A 20,001-nucleotide genomic window follows, 5' to 3' on the forward strand; every position below is an offset into this window, starting at 1 on the left:
TAGAAACTATACTGTGTGGTACTAACTTGATTTGGTATGACTTTTATCTTTTTTAACCCTTTGCACTGTCTTGGAATTGAGGTTTTTTCCTTTTAGTTAATATAGCAATAGAATGAAATGGTGGGTGAGGACTAAGAGTTATATTTTTCTTACCCTGACTTTGTTTTATTTACAGTTCTAAGTTGGGACATGTTACCTCACTGTCAAACGTGGAGAAAGAGTTTATTCTGGATATACCCAACAAGCCTAAAACACTAACTACTGAGGAACCACCTGTCTTTCCAAAGACATTAGTTTTAAATGAACAACATGCTACTGAAGAGACAAGCCTTATGAGGAAGACATTAAAGAGTTGTGCATTTTATCAGGAAACATTTCTAATGGAGAAGCCACAAACCTTGCTGGAGAAGACTAAAGATTACAAAGAGTTTGATTCAGAGCTGATGACTTCTAGAAGGAAGGATAAACCTGAAGAGGCAACCATCATTGAGGAGGTAGTAGCCTTAGGGATTAAGAGGTACCTGATTTTAGAGATGCAGCTTCACCAGAAGCTATTGTTATAAATGGCTAAAATTTTGTTAATTATTTCCATCCACAGATGACTGATTTAAAGGAGCCTGATTTGGGGAAGGTGACTCTCACCTCAAGCCCATTATATTTAAAGAATAAACATGCTGTTCAAGAAGAGAAGCATGCTATTCAGGGGAAGAGTTCATTCAAGAAGAAATCATTAGCAATGAAGGTGGTGACTACTAAAGAGAATTCACCAGTCAAAAAGCCACATTTCAGGAAAAAGAAACCTACCACTGAGTTGAAGTCTTTGTTACAGGAGCAGTCTTCACTACAAGAGAAATATAATACTCAAGGGGACGCAAGCATCTTGAAGAAGCCAAGGGTGTTACAAAAGAATATAAATAACAAAGTTGATACTTTAACAGAGCCAGTTACTTTAAAAAGGAAACATAGTACCAATGAAGCAATCCACACAAAGAAGCTGTCTTCTTCTAAAAATAATCATGACACTCAGGGAAAAGGCACTAATTTGAGGCCACTAGGAGTTCAGCCAGTCACCCATGAAAATGAGCCATTGTCCTCTAAGAAGTCAACTACTAAGAAGAAAGATTCCCATTTCCACGGGCCATCTGTACTGCCAGATAAGCATAGCCCTCAAATGAAGGTGTCCACTGCGAAAAACTCCCTGGCTCTGCAAAATCCTACCACTGAAGAGATGATGTTACATTTTCCAGTAGCTCCAGTTTTGAAGATGGGGCAAAACATGGAAGAGGCCCCTTGCCTAAAGAAGCCCTCACCTTTAAGGAAGCAGCAGCAACTCCCTAAAAGGAGTCGTTCCTTCAGTAAGTGTGCAGTACAAGAAACAGTCACCAGCAAGTCATTGTCCTTTAAGAAGTCTAACACTAAGAAAGATCCCTCTTTCCAGGGGCCATTTGCACTGCAAAAGAAGCGTAACAGTCCTGGGAAATTGTCAAAACAGAAGAAGCGCTATGTCCCACCAAAGCATTGCATGGAGAAAGACTCACATTTTCAGTTAGATTCAGCTTTTAAGAAACAACACATTAGGGAGGAGCCAGCCTCCACCCATAAACCTTTAATATTAGAGATGCAGCAGACTACTAAAGGGACGGAGTTCCGTTTGAGAAATCCACTAGTATTACCAACAGTTACTTCAGGAACAAAGTCACTAACTAAGGAGCCACCATCCTTTAAGAAAGAAAATACACCTTTACTGAAAAGAAAGTGTGCTACTCACACAATAACCTTACAACAAGCACAGTTAGAGTTGGAGGAAACAACAGGTGAAGATAGAAATTTGTTTTCTACAAGGCCTGAATTACATAAGAAGGAACCTACACCTGGGCTCCTTCAGGATCCATTGCCACAGAATGAAAATTGCTTAATTCCACAACAACTATCCTTCTCAATGCCATTGGACTCACAGAAGATCACCAGTCAAGAAAGAGCACATAGTAAGGAATCAGTGACTTCAAATGATGACAATAACTTCTTCTCTCAAGACCTATTTTCTCCTTTCAGTTCTACTGATGAAGATACATTGAAATTCCATAAGTCTTTGGACTTTCAAGAGAAGGTTGATAGAAAAAATGACTCTCCCACAAAAATGTCTGACTCCCAGGACAGTGTTTCCGAAGAAGAGTCCTTTTTAAGAAAGCTATTTTGTAAGGGCAGACACTCCTCCTCTGAAGAATCAAGCCAAGAGCGGCCTGTTGCTCTGGAACAGGAATTCCTCTTAAAGAAAGTATTGAATGAGAATACCAGTAGTGATGTTGAGGGGCCTCTTAGTCATCAGTCACCTCACATTCAGAACCATTCTGGCACTACGAAGGAGGCTTTGGAGGCCTTGGATGCCTTAGAAGCCTTGGATGCCTTAGAAGCCTTGGAGGCATCAGAGACCTTGGAGGCCCTGGAGGCCTTGGAGGCCTCGGGAGCCTTGGAGGAACCTTTAAACATTCAAGAAGAGCTCAGCTCTGAGGATATAGTTGCCATCATGAAGTCACTGATCACAGAAGATGAGTCTATTAAGGAGGCTTTCATCAGGAGTTACACTACTGCCACAGAAGCTCCAGCTGAGAAATCTTTGTCCTTGGAAGAGACTAGCATCAACGAGGTGGCAACTCTGAAGGAGCCCTTATCTTCACAGGAGAAACACAGAGCTGAGCTGGTGACTGTTCTGAAGGAGCTACTTGTCTTAGTGAAGAATCCCAGGCTGGAGAGGTTGGCCTTAGCCTTTCAGGAGAATCCACCCAGTAATGTAGAGACTCTCTTGAGGGAAGTATTGGCATTGGTGGAGAAATCTACAGGTGAGGAATCTACTCTGAACGAGCCCCTTGCCTTGCAGGAGAAACTTAGCACTAAAGCAGAGCTTAGCCCAAAGGAACTATTGGCCTTGGAAGACAATCCCAGCTTTAAAAAGGCAAGCCCCCAGGGCTCTTTGACCTTTGATCATAAGCCTGACATTGAGAAGGATGAAATAACCAGAATGTCATTTTCTTTTGAGGAGTTCAGCATAGATTCCCTTTACGAGAAGGTATTAGCACTGAGTGAGGGATTTACTACTACAGAGCAATTGTCCTTTACAGATCTACAGAATTTTGATGAGAGTAAAATTGTTGATGAAGAGGATATTTTCAAATCATTCTTTGTCTTTGAAAATGAGAATAACCCTAATTTGTCCAGCAATGGTTTTGAATCCAGAAAAGACAATTCTAGTGCTCCCATGCCCAGTTTAGAGGCGTTCAATTCTGTCATGAACTCCGAACCATGTGTATCTGCTACCAAAAGCTCTCAGTCATCTCTGGGCGGAAAAGAGACTGAGGTATTTAGTTCTCTTTTTTCTTGAATTAGATAAGTAAGGGGTTTTGTATAATTTAGGTGAGATGATTTATCTAATTTAAGGTAAACTATATTTTACCAAAAAGATTATTTAAGAAATATTTTAATGAAATGTGTATCTGTTTGTCTGCCTGCTTGTCTGCCTGCTTACCTGCCTGCCTATCTGTCTGTGTCTCTGTCTGTATACAAGTTTAGGTATCTGTATAAGGCAGAGGCTATAGTCAGTTGTGAGCTGTCCAAAATGTGTGCTGGGAACTGAACTTAAGTTCTCTGCAAGAAGAACAGGTACTTTAGCCGCTGAGCCATAACTACAGAACCTCAAAGCGTTCCTTTTGTATGCTTCTTAACTAACTAAGCAGTGTATACAATGTTGTGGAAGGAGGTTCCACTCGGGAAGAGATGATAATTCGTTAGCTACCTTCTTATTTTATTTAATGAGAAGTGATGCATAATCTCCTATTTCTCATTTTTCATACCCCGAGATTACCCATGAAATGGAAAAAAGTTGCTAGACTCTCTGAAATTTTTCTCTTATATTATATTGATATTATGGGATATCTTTAATTTACGATTTTATAGTGATGAAGCTTACAATCAGAAAGTACTTATGCTTATTAAAGATATTTGGACATACGTATCCCAAGAAGGGAAGTAGTTCAGTTGTAAATGACAAGAATTAAATAAAGGAATGATATTTAGCAAGTTGAAGGAGAAATGTTCCCTATTTAGAAACAAAACAACCTAGATAAAGGTTTAGATGTAGGAAAAAACTACTAAGATGAGTCAAGGCAGATCAAAGGATTGGGGCACAGCATGAGGTGTTAGAAGGCAGAAGATATAGCTGAAATACTAAAATAAAAATGTTGTCTAAGAGAGGGTTGAGTTGGAGCTGCAGAGATGGCCCAGTGGTTACGACTACTTGCTATTTTTGCAGAGGACCCTGGTTCAGTTTCCAGAACCTACATGGCTTGTTACAGCTATCATTCCAGTTCCAGGGGAATCTAATGCCTTCTGTCCTCCACTGGCACTGCATGTTCATGGTACACACCTAGCATTCAGGTAAAACACGCATACATACAAAATAAAGAGAGGCTTGAAGTTACATGTAAAAAAAATGCCTTGTTCCTGGTGCAGATTAGGCATTTAGTAGGCAAATATTGATTGTAGAACAGTTTGCAGATTGCAGGACCAATGCATGATCTGTGATAGTTTACAATACTTGAAACTTTAGAAGACAGTGAAATGAAAATAAATATGTGGACTAATCTTTCTTGGAAATCTTCCTTTCCTAATGCCTTTTTAAAATTGTTTCTAAGCAGGTCATCATATTGGATGACAGTGACACACAGGAAAGTTTTGTAAAGGAAGACAGCGATCTATTATTGAGCTCTACATATGCCAAGAACATCTTCATTTACTTGAAAGAAAGAGAGGTTGGTATGAAGGGTTCTGAAAATGAACAGTGATTTCTAGCTCTCATTTTCTTCTCATTCTCTTCCTCAGCATGTAAATTGAAGGAGCCTATAGTGATGTTGAAAATAACAATATCAGTGAATAACATCTATTGTGAGTTGATCACTATATTAAAGGATTTGTAGACATCTTAATTCATCTAAAATGTTTTGATGATAGAGATTATATCTCCCTTTTACATTGTAGGGGAAACTATCCAGAATAATATATATTACATGGTAGAATTGAAATAGAAACACAAGTCTGACTAACACGAAGACCATGACTTTGCAACATCTGGCAGCTGATCAGACAGTTTAAGATGTGAAAATCCTAAGTACCTTGTATCTGAGTAACTTCTGTTAGAGGTCACTTTCCTTGTTTTCCCATGTTTCTGACATTTTGTGTAATAATCATACTCATTGTTTCAACTTTCCAATTTGGTGTATAGTATTCTTTGCCTTTGAAAATGAAAGGTTTGCTCTAAATATTCACTAGTTCCAAAATTTCTTCTTTTTAGTGAAATAGGTAAGAAGATTATCTACCAAATAGAAATCTTACCAGACTTTATATATGATGGAGACAACATATCTCACACTTTCCCTAGAAAGAATTGGTTACCTGATTTTAGAATCTATGATTTTTTTAATGTACAGATATTTCTTAGTGTATGAAGAGGATAAAATTTAGATAAAATTGAAATATTTTTCTTAGCCAGAACATTAATTGTAAAATATTAATTGAAGCTATCGAACATATGTATATACACAAAAATATATATATTCTCTCTCTCTCCCCCCCTCTCGTTGTGTAGCTACTGGTGAGCCTACTGTGCACCAATAGATACAATGTCCATGGTCAAATGGGCAGCCCTGGCTATCATTTCTTTGTTCTTTTATTGGATATTTTTTATTTATATTTCAAATGTTATCCCCTTTCCCAGTTTCCCGTCAACAAACCCCCATCCCATCCCCCTCCTCTTCTTCTATGAGAGTATTACTCCACCTACCACCCTTTCCTGCCTCCCTGTCTTGATATTCCCCTACACTGGGGGGTCCAGCCTTGGCAGGACCAAGGGCTTCTCCTCCCTTTGGTGCCCAACAAGGCCATCCTCAGCTACATATGCAGCTGGAGCCATGGGTTTGTCCACGTGTACACTTTGGGTAGTAGTTTAGTCCCTGGGAGCTCTGGTTGGTTGTTATCGTTATTCTTATGGGGTTGTAACCCCTTTAGCTTTTTTAATCCTTTCTCTAATTCCTCCAGTGGGGACCCCATTCTCAGTTGAATGGTTTGCTGCAAGCATTTGCAAGTATTTGTCATGTTGTGGCAGAGCCTCTTAGGAGACAGCTATATCAGGCTCCTGTCAGCATGCACTTCTTGGCATCAGCAATATTGTCTGGGTTTGGTGGCTGTATGTATATGGGCTGGATCCCCAGGTGGGGCAGGCTCTGAATGCCATTCCTTCAGTCTCTGCTCCAAACTTTGTCTCTGTATTTCCTCCTACGAATATTTTTGTTCCCCCTTTTGGAGGACTGAAGCATGCACACTTTGGTCATCCTTCTTCTTGAGCTTCATGTACTCTGTGGATTGTATCTTGGGTAAATCGAGCTTTTGGGCTAATATCCAATTATCAGAGTGCAGACCATGTGTGTTCTTTGTGACTGGGTTACCTCACTCAGGATATTTTCTAGTTCCATGCATTTGCCTATGAATTTCATAAAGTCATTGTTTTTGATAGCGGAGTAGTATTCCATTGTGTAGATGTACTACATTTTCTGTATCCATTCCTCTGTTGAAGGGCATCTGGGTTCTTTCTAGCTTCTGGCTATTATAAATAAGGCTACTATGAAAATAGTAGAGCACATGTCCTTGGTATATGTTGGAGCATCATTTGGGTATATGCCCAGGAGTTAGCTGGGTCCTTAGGTAGTGCAATGTCCAATTTTCTGAGGAACCTCCAGACTGATTTCCAGAATGGTTGTACCAGTCTGCAATCCCACCAACAATGGAGGAGTGTTTCTCTTTCTCCACATCCTCGCCAGCATCTGTTGTTACCTGAGTTTTTGTTCTTAGCCATTCTGACTGGTGTGAGGTGGAATCTCAGGGTTGTTTTGATTTGCATTTCCCTGATGACTAAGGATGTTGAACATTTCTCTAGGTACTTCTCAGCCATTCAGTATTTCTCAGCTGAGAATTCTTTATTTAGCTCTGTACCCCATTTTTAATAGGGTCATTTGATTTTTTAGAATGTAACTTCTTGAGTTCTTTGTATATTTTGGATATTAGCCCTCTATCAGATGCAGGACTGGTAAAGATCTTTTCCCAATCTGTTGGTTGCTGTTTTGTCCTAATGACAGTGTCCTTTGCCTTACAGAAGCTTTGCATTTTTATGAGGTCCCATTTGTCTATTCTTGATCTTAGAGCGTAAGCCACTGTTGTTCTGTTCAAGAAATTTTGCCTGGTACTCATGTGTTTGAGGCTCTTCCTGACATTTTCTTCTATTAGATTCAATTTATCTGGTTTGATGTGGAGGTCTTTATCTACTTGAAATCTGAGCTTTGTACAGGGTGCTAAGAATGGATCAATTTTCATTCTTCTACATGCTGGCCTCCAGTTGAACCATCACCATTTGTTGAAAATGCTATCTTCTTTCCACTGGATGGTTTTTGGCTCCTTTGTCAAAGATCAACTGACAATAGCTGTGTGGGTTCATTTTTGGGTCTTCAATTCTATTCCATTGATCTACCTGCCTGTCTCTGTACCAATACCATACAGTTTTTTAAATCACTTTTGCTCTGTAATACTGCTTGAGGTCAGGGATGGTGGTTCCCCCAGAAGTATTTTTTTATTGTTGAGGATAGTTTTCATTATTCTGGGTTTTTTGTTATTCCAAATGAATTTGCAAATTGTCCTTTCTAACTCTATGAAGTATTGAGTTGGAGCTTTGATGGGGATTATGTTGAATCTGTATATTTCTTTGGGAAAGATGGCCATTTTTACTATATTAATCCTGCCAGTCCATGAGTATGGGAGATCTTTCCGTCTTTTGAGATCTTCAATTTCTGTCTTCAGAGACTTGAATTTCTTTCATAGAGAACTTTCACATCCTTGGTTAGAGTCACATCAAGTTATTTTATTTTATTTGTGACCATTGTGAAGGGTGTCAATTCCCTAATTTCTTTCTCAGCCTGTTTATCTTTTGAGTAGAGGAAAGCTCCTGATTCGTTTGAGTTAATTTTATATCCATTCACTTTGCTGAAGTTGTTTATCAGGTGTAGGAGTTCTCTGGTGGAATGTTTGGGATCACTTAAGTACAGTGTCATATCATCTGCAAATAGTGATATTTTGACTTCTTGCTTTCCAATTTGTACCACTTTGATCTCCTTATATTGTTTGATTGCTCTGGCTAGGACTTCCAGTACTATATTGAATAAGTAGGGAGAGAGTGGGCAGCCTTGTGTACTCCCTGATTTTAGTGGGATTGCTTCAAGTTTCTCTCCATTTAGTTTGATGTTAGCAACTGGTTTGCTGTATATTGCTTTTACTATGTTTAAATATTGGCCTTGAATTCTTGATCTTTCTAAGACTTAACATGAAGGGGTGTTGAATTTTGTCAAATACTTTCTCAGCATCGAATGAAATAATCATGTGGTTTTTTTATTTGAGTTTGTTTATATAGTGGATTACGTTGATGGATTTCCATATGTTGAGCTATCCCTGCATCTCTAGGATGAAGCCTACTTGATCATGAAGTATGTTCATTTTGATGCGTTCTTGGATTCGGTTTGTAAGGATTTTATTGAGTAGTTTTGTGCCGATATTCATAAGGAAATTGGTCTGAAGTTCTCTTTATTTCTTGGGTCTTTGTGTGGCTTCATAGAAGGAATTGGGTAGTGTTCCTTCTGTTTCTATTTTGTGGAATAATTTGGAAAGTAGTGGTATGTCGTCTTCTATGAAGTTCAGATAGAATTTTGCACTAAACCCATCTGGTCCTGGGCTCTTTTTGTTTAGGAGACTTTTAATGACTGCCTCTATTTCTTTAGGAGTTATGGGACTGTTTAGATGGTTTATCTGTTCCTGATTTAACTCTGGTACCTGGTATCTATCTAGAAATTGTCCATTTCCTCCAGATTTTCCAGTTTTGTTGAATATAGGCTTTTGTTGTAGGATCTGATGAGTTTTTTAATTTCCTCAAATTCTGTTCTTACATCTCTCTTTTCATTTCTGATTTTGTTAATTTGGATACACTCTCTGTGCCCTCTGGTTAGACTGGCTAAGGGTTTATCTCTCTTGTTGATTTTCTCAAAGAACCAGCTCCTGGTTGTATTGATTCTTTGTATAGTCCTTTTTGTTTTTATTTGGTTGATTTCAGCCTAGTTTGAGTATTTCCTGACTTCTACTCCTCTTGGGTTTATATATATTTTTTTTGTTCTAGAGTTTTAGGTGTGCTGTCATGCTTCTGAAGTATGCTCTCTCCAGTTTCTTTATGCAGGCACTCAGAGCTATGGGTTTTCCTCTTAGCACTGCTTTCATTGTGTCCCGTAAGTTTGGGTATGCTATACTGTCATTTTCATTAATTCTAAAAGTCTTTAATTTCTTTCTTTATCTCTTCCTTCGTGAGTAGAATTTTGTTCAACTTCCTTGTATATGTGGATGTTCTGTCATTTTTGTTGTTACTGAAGAACAGCCTTAGTCTGTGGTGATCTGATAGGATGCATGTGATTGTGTCTATCTTCCTGTATCTGTTGAGAACTGGTGTGTGACCGATTATATGGTCAGTTTTGGAGAAGGTATCATGAGTTGCTGAGAAGAAATATTTTCTTTTGTTTTAGGATGAAATGTTCTATAGATATCTGCTAAATCCATTTGGTTCATAACTTCTGTTAGTTTCTCTGTGTCTCTACTTAGTTTCTGTCTCCATGATCTGCCCATTGCTGAGAGTGGGGTGTTGAAATCTCCCACTATTATTGTGCGATGTGTGCTTTGAATGTTATTAATATTTCTTTTATGAATGTAGGTGCCCTCACATTTGGAGCATAGATATTCAGGATTGAGAGTTCATCTTGGTGGATTTTTCCTCTGATAAATATGAAGTGTCCTTCCTTATCTTTTTTGATAACTTTTGGTTGAAAGTCGATTTTATTTCATAGTTTATATTTATAGCCCTGAATAAGATCAAAATTAAATAATCAAGTAATTATGTTTCTACTGTATGTGTCTTGCTTTTTATCTACAATAAAGTATGAAAATTAAGTTGAAATAAAATCCAGGACCATCTGTAACTTTGAGAAACCAGGAGATATCTCTGTTTTTGTTCTTTCCCCTTGACTGCATCTTGGCTAGTAGTATTAAATGAAATCTGAAAATATTTTTCCTGTTTCCTAGTTTTTATTTTTTGAAAATAGGTTTTTTTCATCCAATATATTCTTTTTTAAGGTAAAATAAGTGTGATTTTTATTTTTTAGGGATTAGATTTGATTATTTTTACCCAATGCTTATACAACATTTTATACAACCATAATTACCCATTTCTTTAACACAATTTACTATTGAGTAGTTTGATTCAATTCTAATACTGAGCACCCAAGTTCACATCAAATCCCTTAGATAAAGGCTCAGTTACAGAATAATGCACCAGCTTCATATTTCAAACATAAACTAGGTATCCAGGATACCCACGTTTCTACAAAATTGATGACAAGTTTAAGATTTTCCATGATTTTTTATGCTATCATTTGGATCTAGAATGTTCTACAGAGGCTTGGTCCTTCACTTGAGGTGATACCAGGATGTAGAATAACCTTTTAAAGGTAGGTTTTGTAGGAGAAAATTCAATCATCAAAGGAATTCTTGTGGAGGGTATTTTGGGACCATAGCCCTTTCAATATGTGATTACTGTCTGTCATATGTTATTGGCATCATATGTTACCTTTCCATATGAGCCATATGCCATACAATATATTCTGATTGTTATTTTTCTTCCTTCATCTACTCCCAGATCCCCCCTTCTCCATGACCATCTAACTCCATGCTTTCTTTCTCTTTCTCTAAAATCTTTTTTAAAAATATTTAAGTTATTTTATTATTTGAGAGTTTCAAGCAATGTATTTTGATCATATTCACACTAATTCCCAGCTCCTCCTAGATCCAGCCCTACCTACAAAAGCATCCAACTTTGTGTCTTCTTTTTGTAAGCCCATCAAGTGCAATATATGTTGGCATATTATTATTTTTTGGGTGTAGGGCCACCCCTAGAACATGGTTGATATGCCAAGAATAACATTCTTAAAGAAAATGAACTTCACCTTTCTCAGCCAGGGTTGGGATTTCATGCCCACTTTTGTCCTCCATGCTGGTGTTTTATCTGGGCAGCGATTGTGTGAGTCTTGTACATTCATCAAAACCACTGTGTTCAAATGGGTTATGCCAGGAAAACACTGTTTTAATGTAACCAACCATCATCTCTTTCTACTCCTTCTTCTACAAGCATCTCTGAGCTGTTTGGCTCTGATCATTACATTGCGTCTCTTTTTCAACATAGTGACTAGTTGTGGGTCTTAGCTAATTGCCCTTCTACTAAAGAAGAAGCTTCTCTCGTGAGGGTTGAAAGCTGAACATAATCTATGAATGTAGCATTAAATCATTAGAAGGTGGTTTAATACTATGTTCTTTCAGTGGACTAGCAGTTAGGTTTTCCCTTAGGTCTGTCTAGCCTCTGGTGTTGGGCTCCAGTAATTGTGCTAGGTATGTCTTCCACTTTGTGGAGCAGGCCTTGAATCCAATTAGAACATGTTGGTTACTTCTGTGACATTCACTCCATTATTGTACTAGGGGAAATATCTTGTCAGAGTAGTTGTTATTATAGCTTGCAGGGCTCACAGCTGAGTAAGACTCATTAATTTTTCTTCCCTGGTAACATGCACAGCATCTTCCAAAACAAGGAAAGCTAGCAAGTATGGTTGAAGTTTAAAGGTCATGCTTTTTAAAAATATTCTATGACTTCAGTGTGTGTGTGTGTGTGTGTGTGTGTGTGTGTGTGTGTGTGTGTGTCTGTAATGTGATGTGATTATATGGGATATGATGTGATATGACATAACCATCTGGAGTTAAAATGTTAGTGGTTTTTCTTGGTATAGAGATCTCTCACCTTTGTTGAGTGGGTATTGGATCTTTATTTGCTGCTACCCCAACTTATCAAGTTGTGGTCCAAATTAACAGTACTAGAGCTTGGCGTTAAAGCAGCTGGGTTGATGTTCAAATGGAGTGTCATAATTAGTCCTGTTTCAGCTAGGAATAGATGCAACTTCTGAGCCCAGAAACAAACCATCTATAGCTAGAAGATTCTTAGAGCTGATCTTCAGAAGTCCGTAAGGACCCACTCACCCAATTCTACAGGCACTCCTTAGATAGTAAGTGTGGGATCTCAGTAGGAGTGGAAGGTGCTCCCTGGAGTAGTGCATAGAATACTACACCATCCTCAGATGGGGGTGGGTGGGATTGAAGCTGAGGCTGAAATATAGGTTTGTACCTGGGGTTATACTCACTAGAGCCATGAGATTTTTGAGGTAGCACAGTGGGTGGGGTGGACTGTAGATTATCTCTGGGACCCATGCCTGAGTTTGAGCTCACAGGGTGCCACATGGTCCACAGAGTGATCAGTAGGGGTGGCTAAGGGGTCAGGCAGGTGGGGTAGACTGGCTTTGGTGGGTCTCACTGAAAATCTTAATATAAATATAGAAACTAAGCTTAGTTCTCTAAATCAAAATATGAAGCTTTAAAATATATTTGAGTACTATATACACAGGTCAAAGTCAAAAATCATTGGTCTGTATTGGTATTGTGTTTTATACTGAATTGTAGAGTATTTCAACTTTTCTAGTAGTCATTGACAGCCATAGACACTTAACTATCTTATATGTCCATTTCCCAAAGATAGCTGGAACTTGTTCAGAAAAGGATACTCTGATATGCTCATATCTGATACCAGTTGAAAAGAACAAGTTATAACCATAAAGAAGTTAATTGTTAAAATTTTGAAGTACCAGAATAGTTCACTAACATATTTTTCAATATCATAGGAAAAGTTCATAGTTACAAAATACATGGATGAGCAGATGGAACTCACCAGTGATATGAGAGCCATTCTTGTGGACTGGATGGTGGAGGTACAGGTAGGTCTAGCAACTGTTGCCTTATGTAAAATTATTATTATATTAAGATTGATACATAAAATTAGTACAGCAGCAGTTATTCCTTAACTATCTCCCCCAATAACTACACAGGCAGACTAAGATTTATTAAAATTGCCTTGAGCCAAATACTAAACAATTATTACTCCAAGCTAGTCAGACTTCCTCCCAGACAATATTCCCAACTTGAGTTTTTTTTCCTCCTTCCTTGGTCCAGCTTTCTTCTCCTGATAATTTTTTGACCTTTCCCAGTGGCTCCCTCCTGTGGCTCCCTCCTTCCCTTCCTGTTTCTTTTCTCTGTTCCTCCTAGCATTGGAAGTCCCACCTTATTCTCTCTCTAAAGCTCTGTACTGGCTCCTTCATTTTTACTGGCAAAGCAGTGAATGAATGTGGAGCAGTGTTTATATAAACTTGAGAAAGGGGCTTTTAAAAATAAACAAAGCAAAGCCATGTCCTGATTGAAACAAGATGTGAGGGCAGGGAAATCAGCGTTTGACTAATCCAAGGGTAAACTTTACACAGTGCACAAAAATTCTGCCTAGAGCCTGGAGAAGCTGTTTTTTAAATTGGATATTTTATTTACATTTCAAATGTTATCTCCTTTCCTGGTTTCCTGTCCTTAAGCCCCCTATCCCATCACCCTCCCCTTCTTCTATGAGGGTGTTCCCCCACCCATCCACCCACCCCTTCCTGCCCTGACATTCCCCTACACTTGGGGGGGGAAGTCCAGCCTTGGCAGGACCAAGGACTTCTCCCTTTGGTGCCCAACAAGGCCATCCTCTGCTACATATGCAGATGGAGCCATGGGTCAGTCCATGTGTACTCATGGGTAGTGGCTTAGTCCCTGGGAGCACTGGTTGATTAGTATTGTTGTTCTTATGGGGTTGCAAACCCCTTCAGCTCCTTTAATCCCTTCTCTAAATCCTACAACAGGGACCCCATTCTCAGTTCAATGGTTGGCTGTGAGCATTCTCCTCTGTATTTGTCATGCTCTGGCAGAGCCTCTCAGGAGACAGCTATATTACACTCCTGTCAGCAAGCACTTCTTGGCATCAGCAATAGTGATGGTGTTTGGTGGCTGTATGTATAAGGGCTGGATCTCCAGGTGGAGCAATCTCTGGTTGGACTTTTCTTCAGTCTGTGCTCAACTTTTTGTCCCTGCATTTCCTTTTAGACAGGAGCAATTGTGGGTTAAAATTTGTGAAGGTTGGGTAGCCCTATCCCTCAACCAGAGGCCGTACTTAACCTCTCAATGTGGTCTTTTCTGTTCTTTTTTCAGCACAAATCAAACATATTACCAACACACTGAATCTATAGAGCTAAAGACACGGTAGTTCCTGATTTCTTGGAATTTATCATTTAGATAGAAAAATAATCCATGAAAACAAATGAATATAATATAATCCTAATGGCTGCTACTAGTATTGGGTTTATATGTTCATGATTTGGGAGATTTCAGCTTCTACTTGGCTGTAAAGTCAGCTTCTTTGATTGACTGGTACTCAGTTGTTTGGTTATAAGGTGAGGTTCCAACTTATAGAGGTTGTAGTTCACTATACAGGGAATCTAAAGTTTGGCAAAACTTGTTCAGCTACTGAGGCTAGATTAAGGCAAATCACTTTTGCTTCACTGCTTCTTATTTCCTAAGGGTAAGCAACTATACATTAGTTGTGTATGAAAGTGTATGCTTTCAGATATTTTCCTGTAAACTTTGTTAAGGTTCTGCTGTCTCTTGTTTGTGTCAGTAAAACAGATGCAACCTTAACCTCCTGATCCTTCTGCCTCAGCTTTCTGAATACTGAGATTAAAGGTCTGTGAATATGGATGCCTGGTTTCTTAAAAAAACAGAACACAACACAACAAGCAAAACAATCAAGCAACCCCCACATGAATGTAGTGGTACAAGCCTGTAACCCCCACACTTGGGGAGTAGAGGTAGGTGCTCAAGAGGTCAACGCCATCCTCAGCCTCACAGCAAGTTTGAAGTCAGTTTGGACTACATGAGGCCTCATCTCAAAACATTTGTGAAAAATAATCCAAGTAATCTTTTCCTATAAGTATGGATCTATTGTGCTCCTTTTTTATGGCTCTGTGATTCTCTTAACTCTACAAATCTTCTTTTGGTTAACTAGCCCTAGCCCTTTTGATAGAACTGAACTAATTAACTTCTCCTAACATAAAATTAAATAGTTTGCATGTTTCAATTCATTCTTTTTTTTTGACTTTCAGTTTTAAAAATCTAAGCTTTTGGGTATATATTAGTCTTGTTAATTATATTATATTACTTTTGAAATAAGAATACCCTAAGTATGGGCTCTGATTTCTATAATTATGTTGTTATACTGTAAGGCCTTTTTAATTAATGTTTGTTCTTTGGTTCTAAGAAATTTTTATTGTTTTTCCTATATACTAGTCTACCTTTCTTTTCTTTTGCTTTTGATTTCTTTTTTTAAAACTACTTACATCAAGGGCTGACTTTTAGTAGCCTCAAGAAAGCACACAGCTCTGCTACCTGTTAAACTCTCTCAGAAGCAAATTGTCTACAAATGGCTTAGCACCAGGATTCAAGAGACTGTAAGTTGTAGCCAGCAAAAATGTAACAGGAAGGAGCTTGTTTCCATCTTCTGCTATCCCCATTTACTGAGATAGCAGGCTCTCTGCCAGCCAAGCATGAGGACCTGAATGTATCCCCAGCCTACATGTAAAAAGATGACCATAATCATATGTGCCAGTAATCCTAGCACTGGAGTTCAGTGGCTGCCTGGTGTAGCAAGGACTGTCTCAAAAACTAAGGTTCACAGCACCTGAGGACAACACCTGAGGTTGGCCCCTGACCTCTACATGTGTACACAAAGTGCGCACTCACACATGGACATGAAAACACATCGGATTATCATTCATATATTACCACATATTTACATGTTACCATTTAATACCAGCATGCAGGAATGAATAGTTGGTTAGGTATGCTAGAGGGAAGCAATATATTGGCTATGTTCATGTTGTCTGTATTCACAGAGATAATATCCTTAGATACTCTTTCCATCCCTACCATTCTCCATCCATCCATCCATCCATCCATCCATCCATCCATCCATCCATCCATCCATCCATCCATATCTATCTATCTATCTATCTATCTATCTATCTATCTATCTATCTATCTTAGTGATTAGCAGGTTTCAATTTGCAACTCAAGATTGTAGCTTCACTTTTTGCCTTCCCATTTTTATCTTAAGATATTCATTTGGATACTGAGGAAAGCAAAAGTAAATGTTTGTGTAAGAATCTCCAGTCCCAGTCTAGAGAGATGGTTCAGTGGCTAAGAGCACTGACTGCTCTTCCAGAAGTGCTGAGTTCAAGTCCTACCACCCACATGGTGGCTCACAACCATCTGTAATGCGGTCTGATGCCCTGTTCTGGTGTGTTTGCCAGCTACAGTGTACTAATATAAATTAAATAAAATAAATCTTAAAAAAAGAATCTCCAGTACGTGTAAAATATTAATGTTGATAATCAGCTAAGTTTGTGATCCACCGACGATCTCAGACTATTAGAGTGAACCTAATGTATTTACAGGTATCCTTAAGTGTGGACCAGGGAGACCAGGTAATGTAATATGAGAGGGGTTGGGGATTTAGCTCAGCGGTAGAACGCTTGCCTAGTGAGCTCAAGGCCCTGGGTTCGGTCCCCAGCTCCGAAAAAAAGGAAAAAGAAAAAAATGTAATATGAGAAAGATTTGTGTGGTCATTCTTAGGTTTGGAAGATGAAAGGGGCAACAGACTAAAAAAAACAGTGAGTTGACTCTATAAAGTAAAAAAAAAAAGAAAGATAATATATTTACTAGAACTTCTAGAAGGAAAGATGGACCTGTTATGAACTTGACTTTTAGTCCCATCTCTGTGTTTTGGAACTAAAGAAACAGTATATCTGTGGAGATTACACATTACTAATAAACAAGGACAACAGGAATCTGAGTATTAGAGATTAAGGAGAAAAAGGATATATGAACTTAAGGCAATCACAAACAAGGCATAAATTTTCTGTTTAGCTTTTAAGTTTGATATTCTGTCCAAATGATAATTACAGATAATTGTAGGGTTCTTAAAGGGGTTAGACTATGGTATATATGGTGGTACCTTTCTGAAACATTTTCTTTATTCCTAGCAGAGTACAAACTGTCTAGGGCTATCCTTGATGCTTCAGACAGGCAAGGTTTCTAGATTTCTTTGGAGCTGGCTATTTATTTGGACAATATATAGATTCCTATCTCATTTGTCCCTTCAGGCAAACTTTCGGATGAGCCATGAGACCCTGTATTTGGCAGTGAAGCTAATGGATCGCTACCTAATGAAGGCACAATGCGAGAAGAACCATCTACAACTCCTTGGTTCCACTGCCTATATGATTGCAGCCAAGTTTGAGGTGAGTCTAAATTCTCAAGGTCTGGGCAGAACTTATCAAATATCCATCCTAAACAGAGAGTGAATATGGAAATGTATTTGTATATGAAAAAACTTGTGTTTATGCATATCTATAAATTTATCTATATGTGTGTATATATTACACACATATACCCACACACATTTTCTTATCAACAACTTATTTCTTCAAATCTGGAAAGTTGTTGGTTGGCACTGGTGGCATATTTGTCCTGGCATCAGCAAGGTTCACTTATTTAGTCTTTGCAGATCCATTATGGGCAAAGCTGTCTAATTTGATAGAATGTTCTGTTAAAAACTTCCTACTTATTCATGATTTCCTGCCCTCTCCCCAGGCTTTTCTAGTTCCACCAACTATGCATCCTTGTCTAGGGGAATATTAATCTGCCCATATAATAAAACAAAGGGATAGTGGAGTCAATAGAAAATGGTTTGGTATAGATTAAAGTGAGACTAAAATGCTTTAGGGGAAATAGTTATTTTTGAAGTAATAGTATAAAGATAGACAGTATAAAGACAACGGGTCTTTTCTTCATGACAGTAATACATCTAGCTAACCCCTCTCATTCTTTCCTTTATTTAGGTACTTAATGATCTTGTTCAACTCTTTTAAGTTTTTCTTCAATTATGTTAGTAGTATCAAACTAGGGTTTAAGAAAAGATAGCAACTTTACTAGTTTTTTTTTCTTTTTGAAAGTAGTAAGTTTCTATTAACAGGTTCAAAAATTTTGGAGCTTTTTTTTTCTTTTGGTGTGTCTGCTGGTTCCCATATCTTTCCTTCTCCCTCTCCCTTTCCCTCCCTCCATCTGTCTCTGCCTGTCTGTCTGTCTGCCTCTCTGTCTGTCTGTCTCTGTCTCTCTATCCCTCCCTCCATCTTCTCTCCCCCTCCACCTGTGTGTGTTTTCTCCCTTCCCCCTGTTACCTACACTTTTCTACCTTCTCTGTTTCTTCCTCTCTATGCCATTTGCCTCTTTGTACTTATCATTAGAGATACTGTCATACACCTTACTTTCAAGGCTGGGCATAGGTAGAGTAAGAAGAAAGGCAAAGAGGACAATGGGCTGCATTTACTGAGCTTTGGAACCAGGAGTACTCTTCTTCTTGTGGTCAGAAGAAAATCTAAGACCTGTGGAGGAAGGATATATTCCCCTTATGGGATTTAGAAATGCTAGAAGACTTTTTAAAAATGATTTGTTTTTATTTCCTAATAATGTGTATATGTCTGTGTGGGTGTCTGAGTTCAGCTATACATGGAGTCAATGGTGTTGTGTGTCTCTGGAGCTGAATTTATAGGCAGCTGTGAACCAGTTGATACGGATGCTAGGAACCAAAGTTAGGTCCTCTGCAATACCAGTAGGTACTTTTAAGTGATGAGCTATTTTTCTAGTCTCTGAAAGAGATTTTAAATTATAAAAGTTAATTCAAATGTAATTCCATTCTTTATCCATTTCCTTTCCTTCTGCCCCCCAACATCCCATACTTCATTTCAAATTTATGTCATCTTTTCTTTAATTATTATTGTTATATACATATACACATAAATATACAATCTTCTGAGTTCATTTAATATTGCTTGTATGTATATGATTTCAGGGCTGATCACTTGGTATAGTTATTAACCAAGTCAGGGTACTATCTCTGAGAAGACTGATTCTCCCTCTCTTAGCAGTTAATAGGTTGCCTGTAATTCCTTGTATAGAAGTAGGGCTTGAAACATTTTCTGCTTCCACACTAGTGTATTGGTTGGTGTTGCCATTGTTCAGGTTTTGTCTAGACAGCCATACCGGTGATATTTCGTGGATGTATCTTTCCTGTCATTTGTAGATGCAGCTCACAGCAGCTTCCCTAGTGCTGTGTATTTCAGAATGTTTACATCCACTTTCCTGCAGTGTTTCCTAAGCCTTAGGTGCGGGTGTTGTCTTGTACTTATACCAACTGGGTGTAGCTACCCTGTGATCATTTGCTTTCTGCATCTTGACCATTTATGTTTCTCTGATGCTCTCCACCTGCTTCAAAATGAAACTTCTTCATGAAAGGTGGGGATTACACTTATCTGTGGGTATAGGACTAAGTTTTAGAATGCAGTTGGGAATTAGGTCTAGTGAAGCACCGCGAGCCCTGGGATCTTGGATAAGTTTCCAGGACCAGGCGTTGTTTTCTTCCTGTTGAGGTGGGAGGCCTTAAGTCTAATTAGAAAGCTGCTGGTTACCACCAAGATAGGAATGTCACTATCGTACCATAAGGGATATCTTGCTATGTTTGTCATTGTTCTGGGTTACAAGTATCATAGCTGGATAAGACTGTTGATTTCTTCTGGTACTGTGAAAACTAGACTTCAAGGCCAGATCCATCTCAAATTCTCATCCAAAGCTGTATATTTCCAAAGTGTGTGATGTGTTCAGCAATAGATACTTTCTCTCAATCTCTGGAGCCACCCAAGGGTAACGACAGCAGCTTATATTGTCTTGGGAGTCTTGTGGACTACCCTGACTAACAGCTTGAAAAGAAGTTTCTCCTGCCTGGTTCTGAGAAGTTTGGGAGATAATCTA

At 38.5% G+C, this 20,001-nt stretch overlaps 1 protein-coding gene across 2 annotated transcripts in view; it reads left to right on the forward strand.

Moving 5' to 3' along the window:
- The window catches only part of Ccnb3 (cyclin B3), a 94,996-nt gene that overhangs the window by 66,527 nt on the left and 8,468 nt on the right, over window positions 1–20,001 (forward strand). Inside the window, exons 5-10 of one of the 2 annotated variants that reach the window (XM_087600083.1) lie at window positions 176–494; window positions 599–2,837; window positions 3,117–3,352; window positions 4,689–4,802; window positions 12,900–12,992; window positions 17,298–17,435. In XM_087600083.1, the coding sequence (XP_087456209.1) occupies window positions 176–494; window positions 599–2,837; window positions 3,117–3,352; window positions 4,689–4,802; window positions 12,900–12,992; window positions 17,298–17,435 (3,139 nt within the window). 2 annotated transcript variants of the gene reach the window in all.

Source organism: Rattus norvegicus, chromosome X (assembly GCF_021556685.1).
Source record: "Rattus norvegicus strain SHRSP/BbbUtx chromosome X, alternate assembly SHRSP_T2T, whole genome shotgun sequence".
NCBI lineage: Eukaryota > Metazoa > Chordata > Mammalia > Rodentia > Muridae > Rattus > Rattus norvegicus.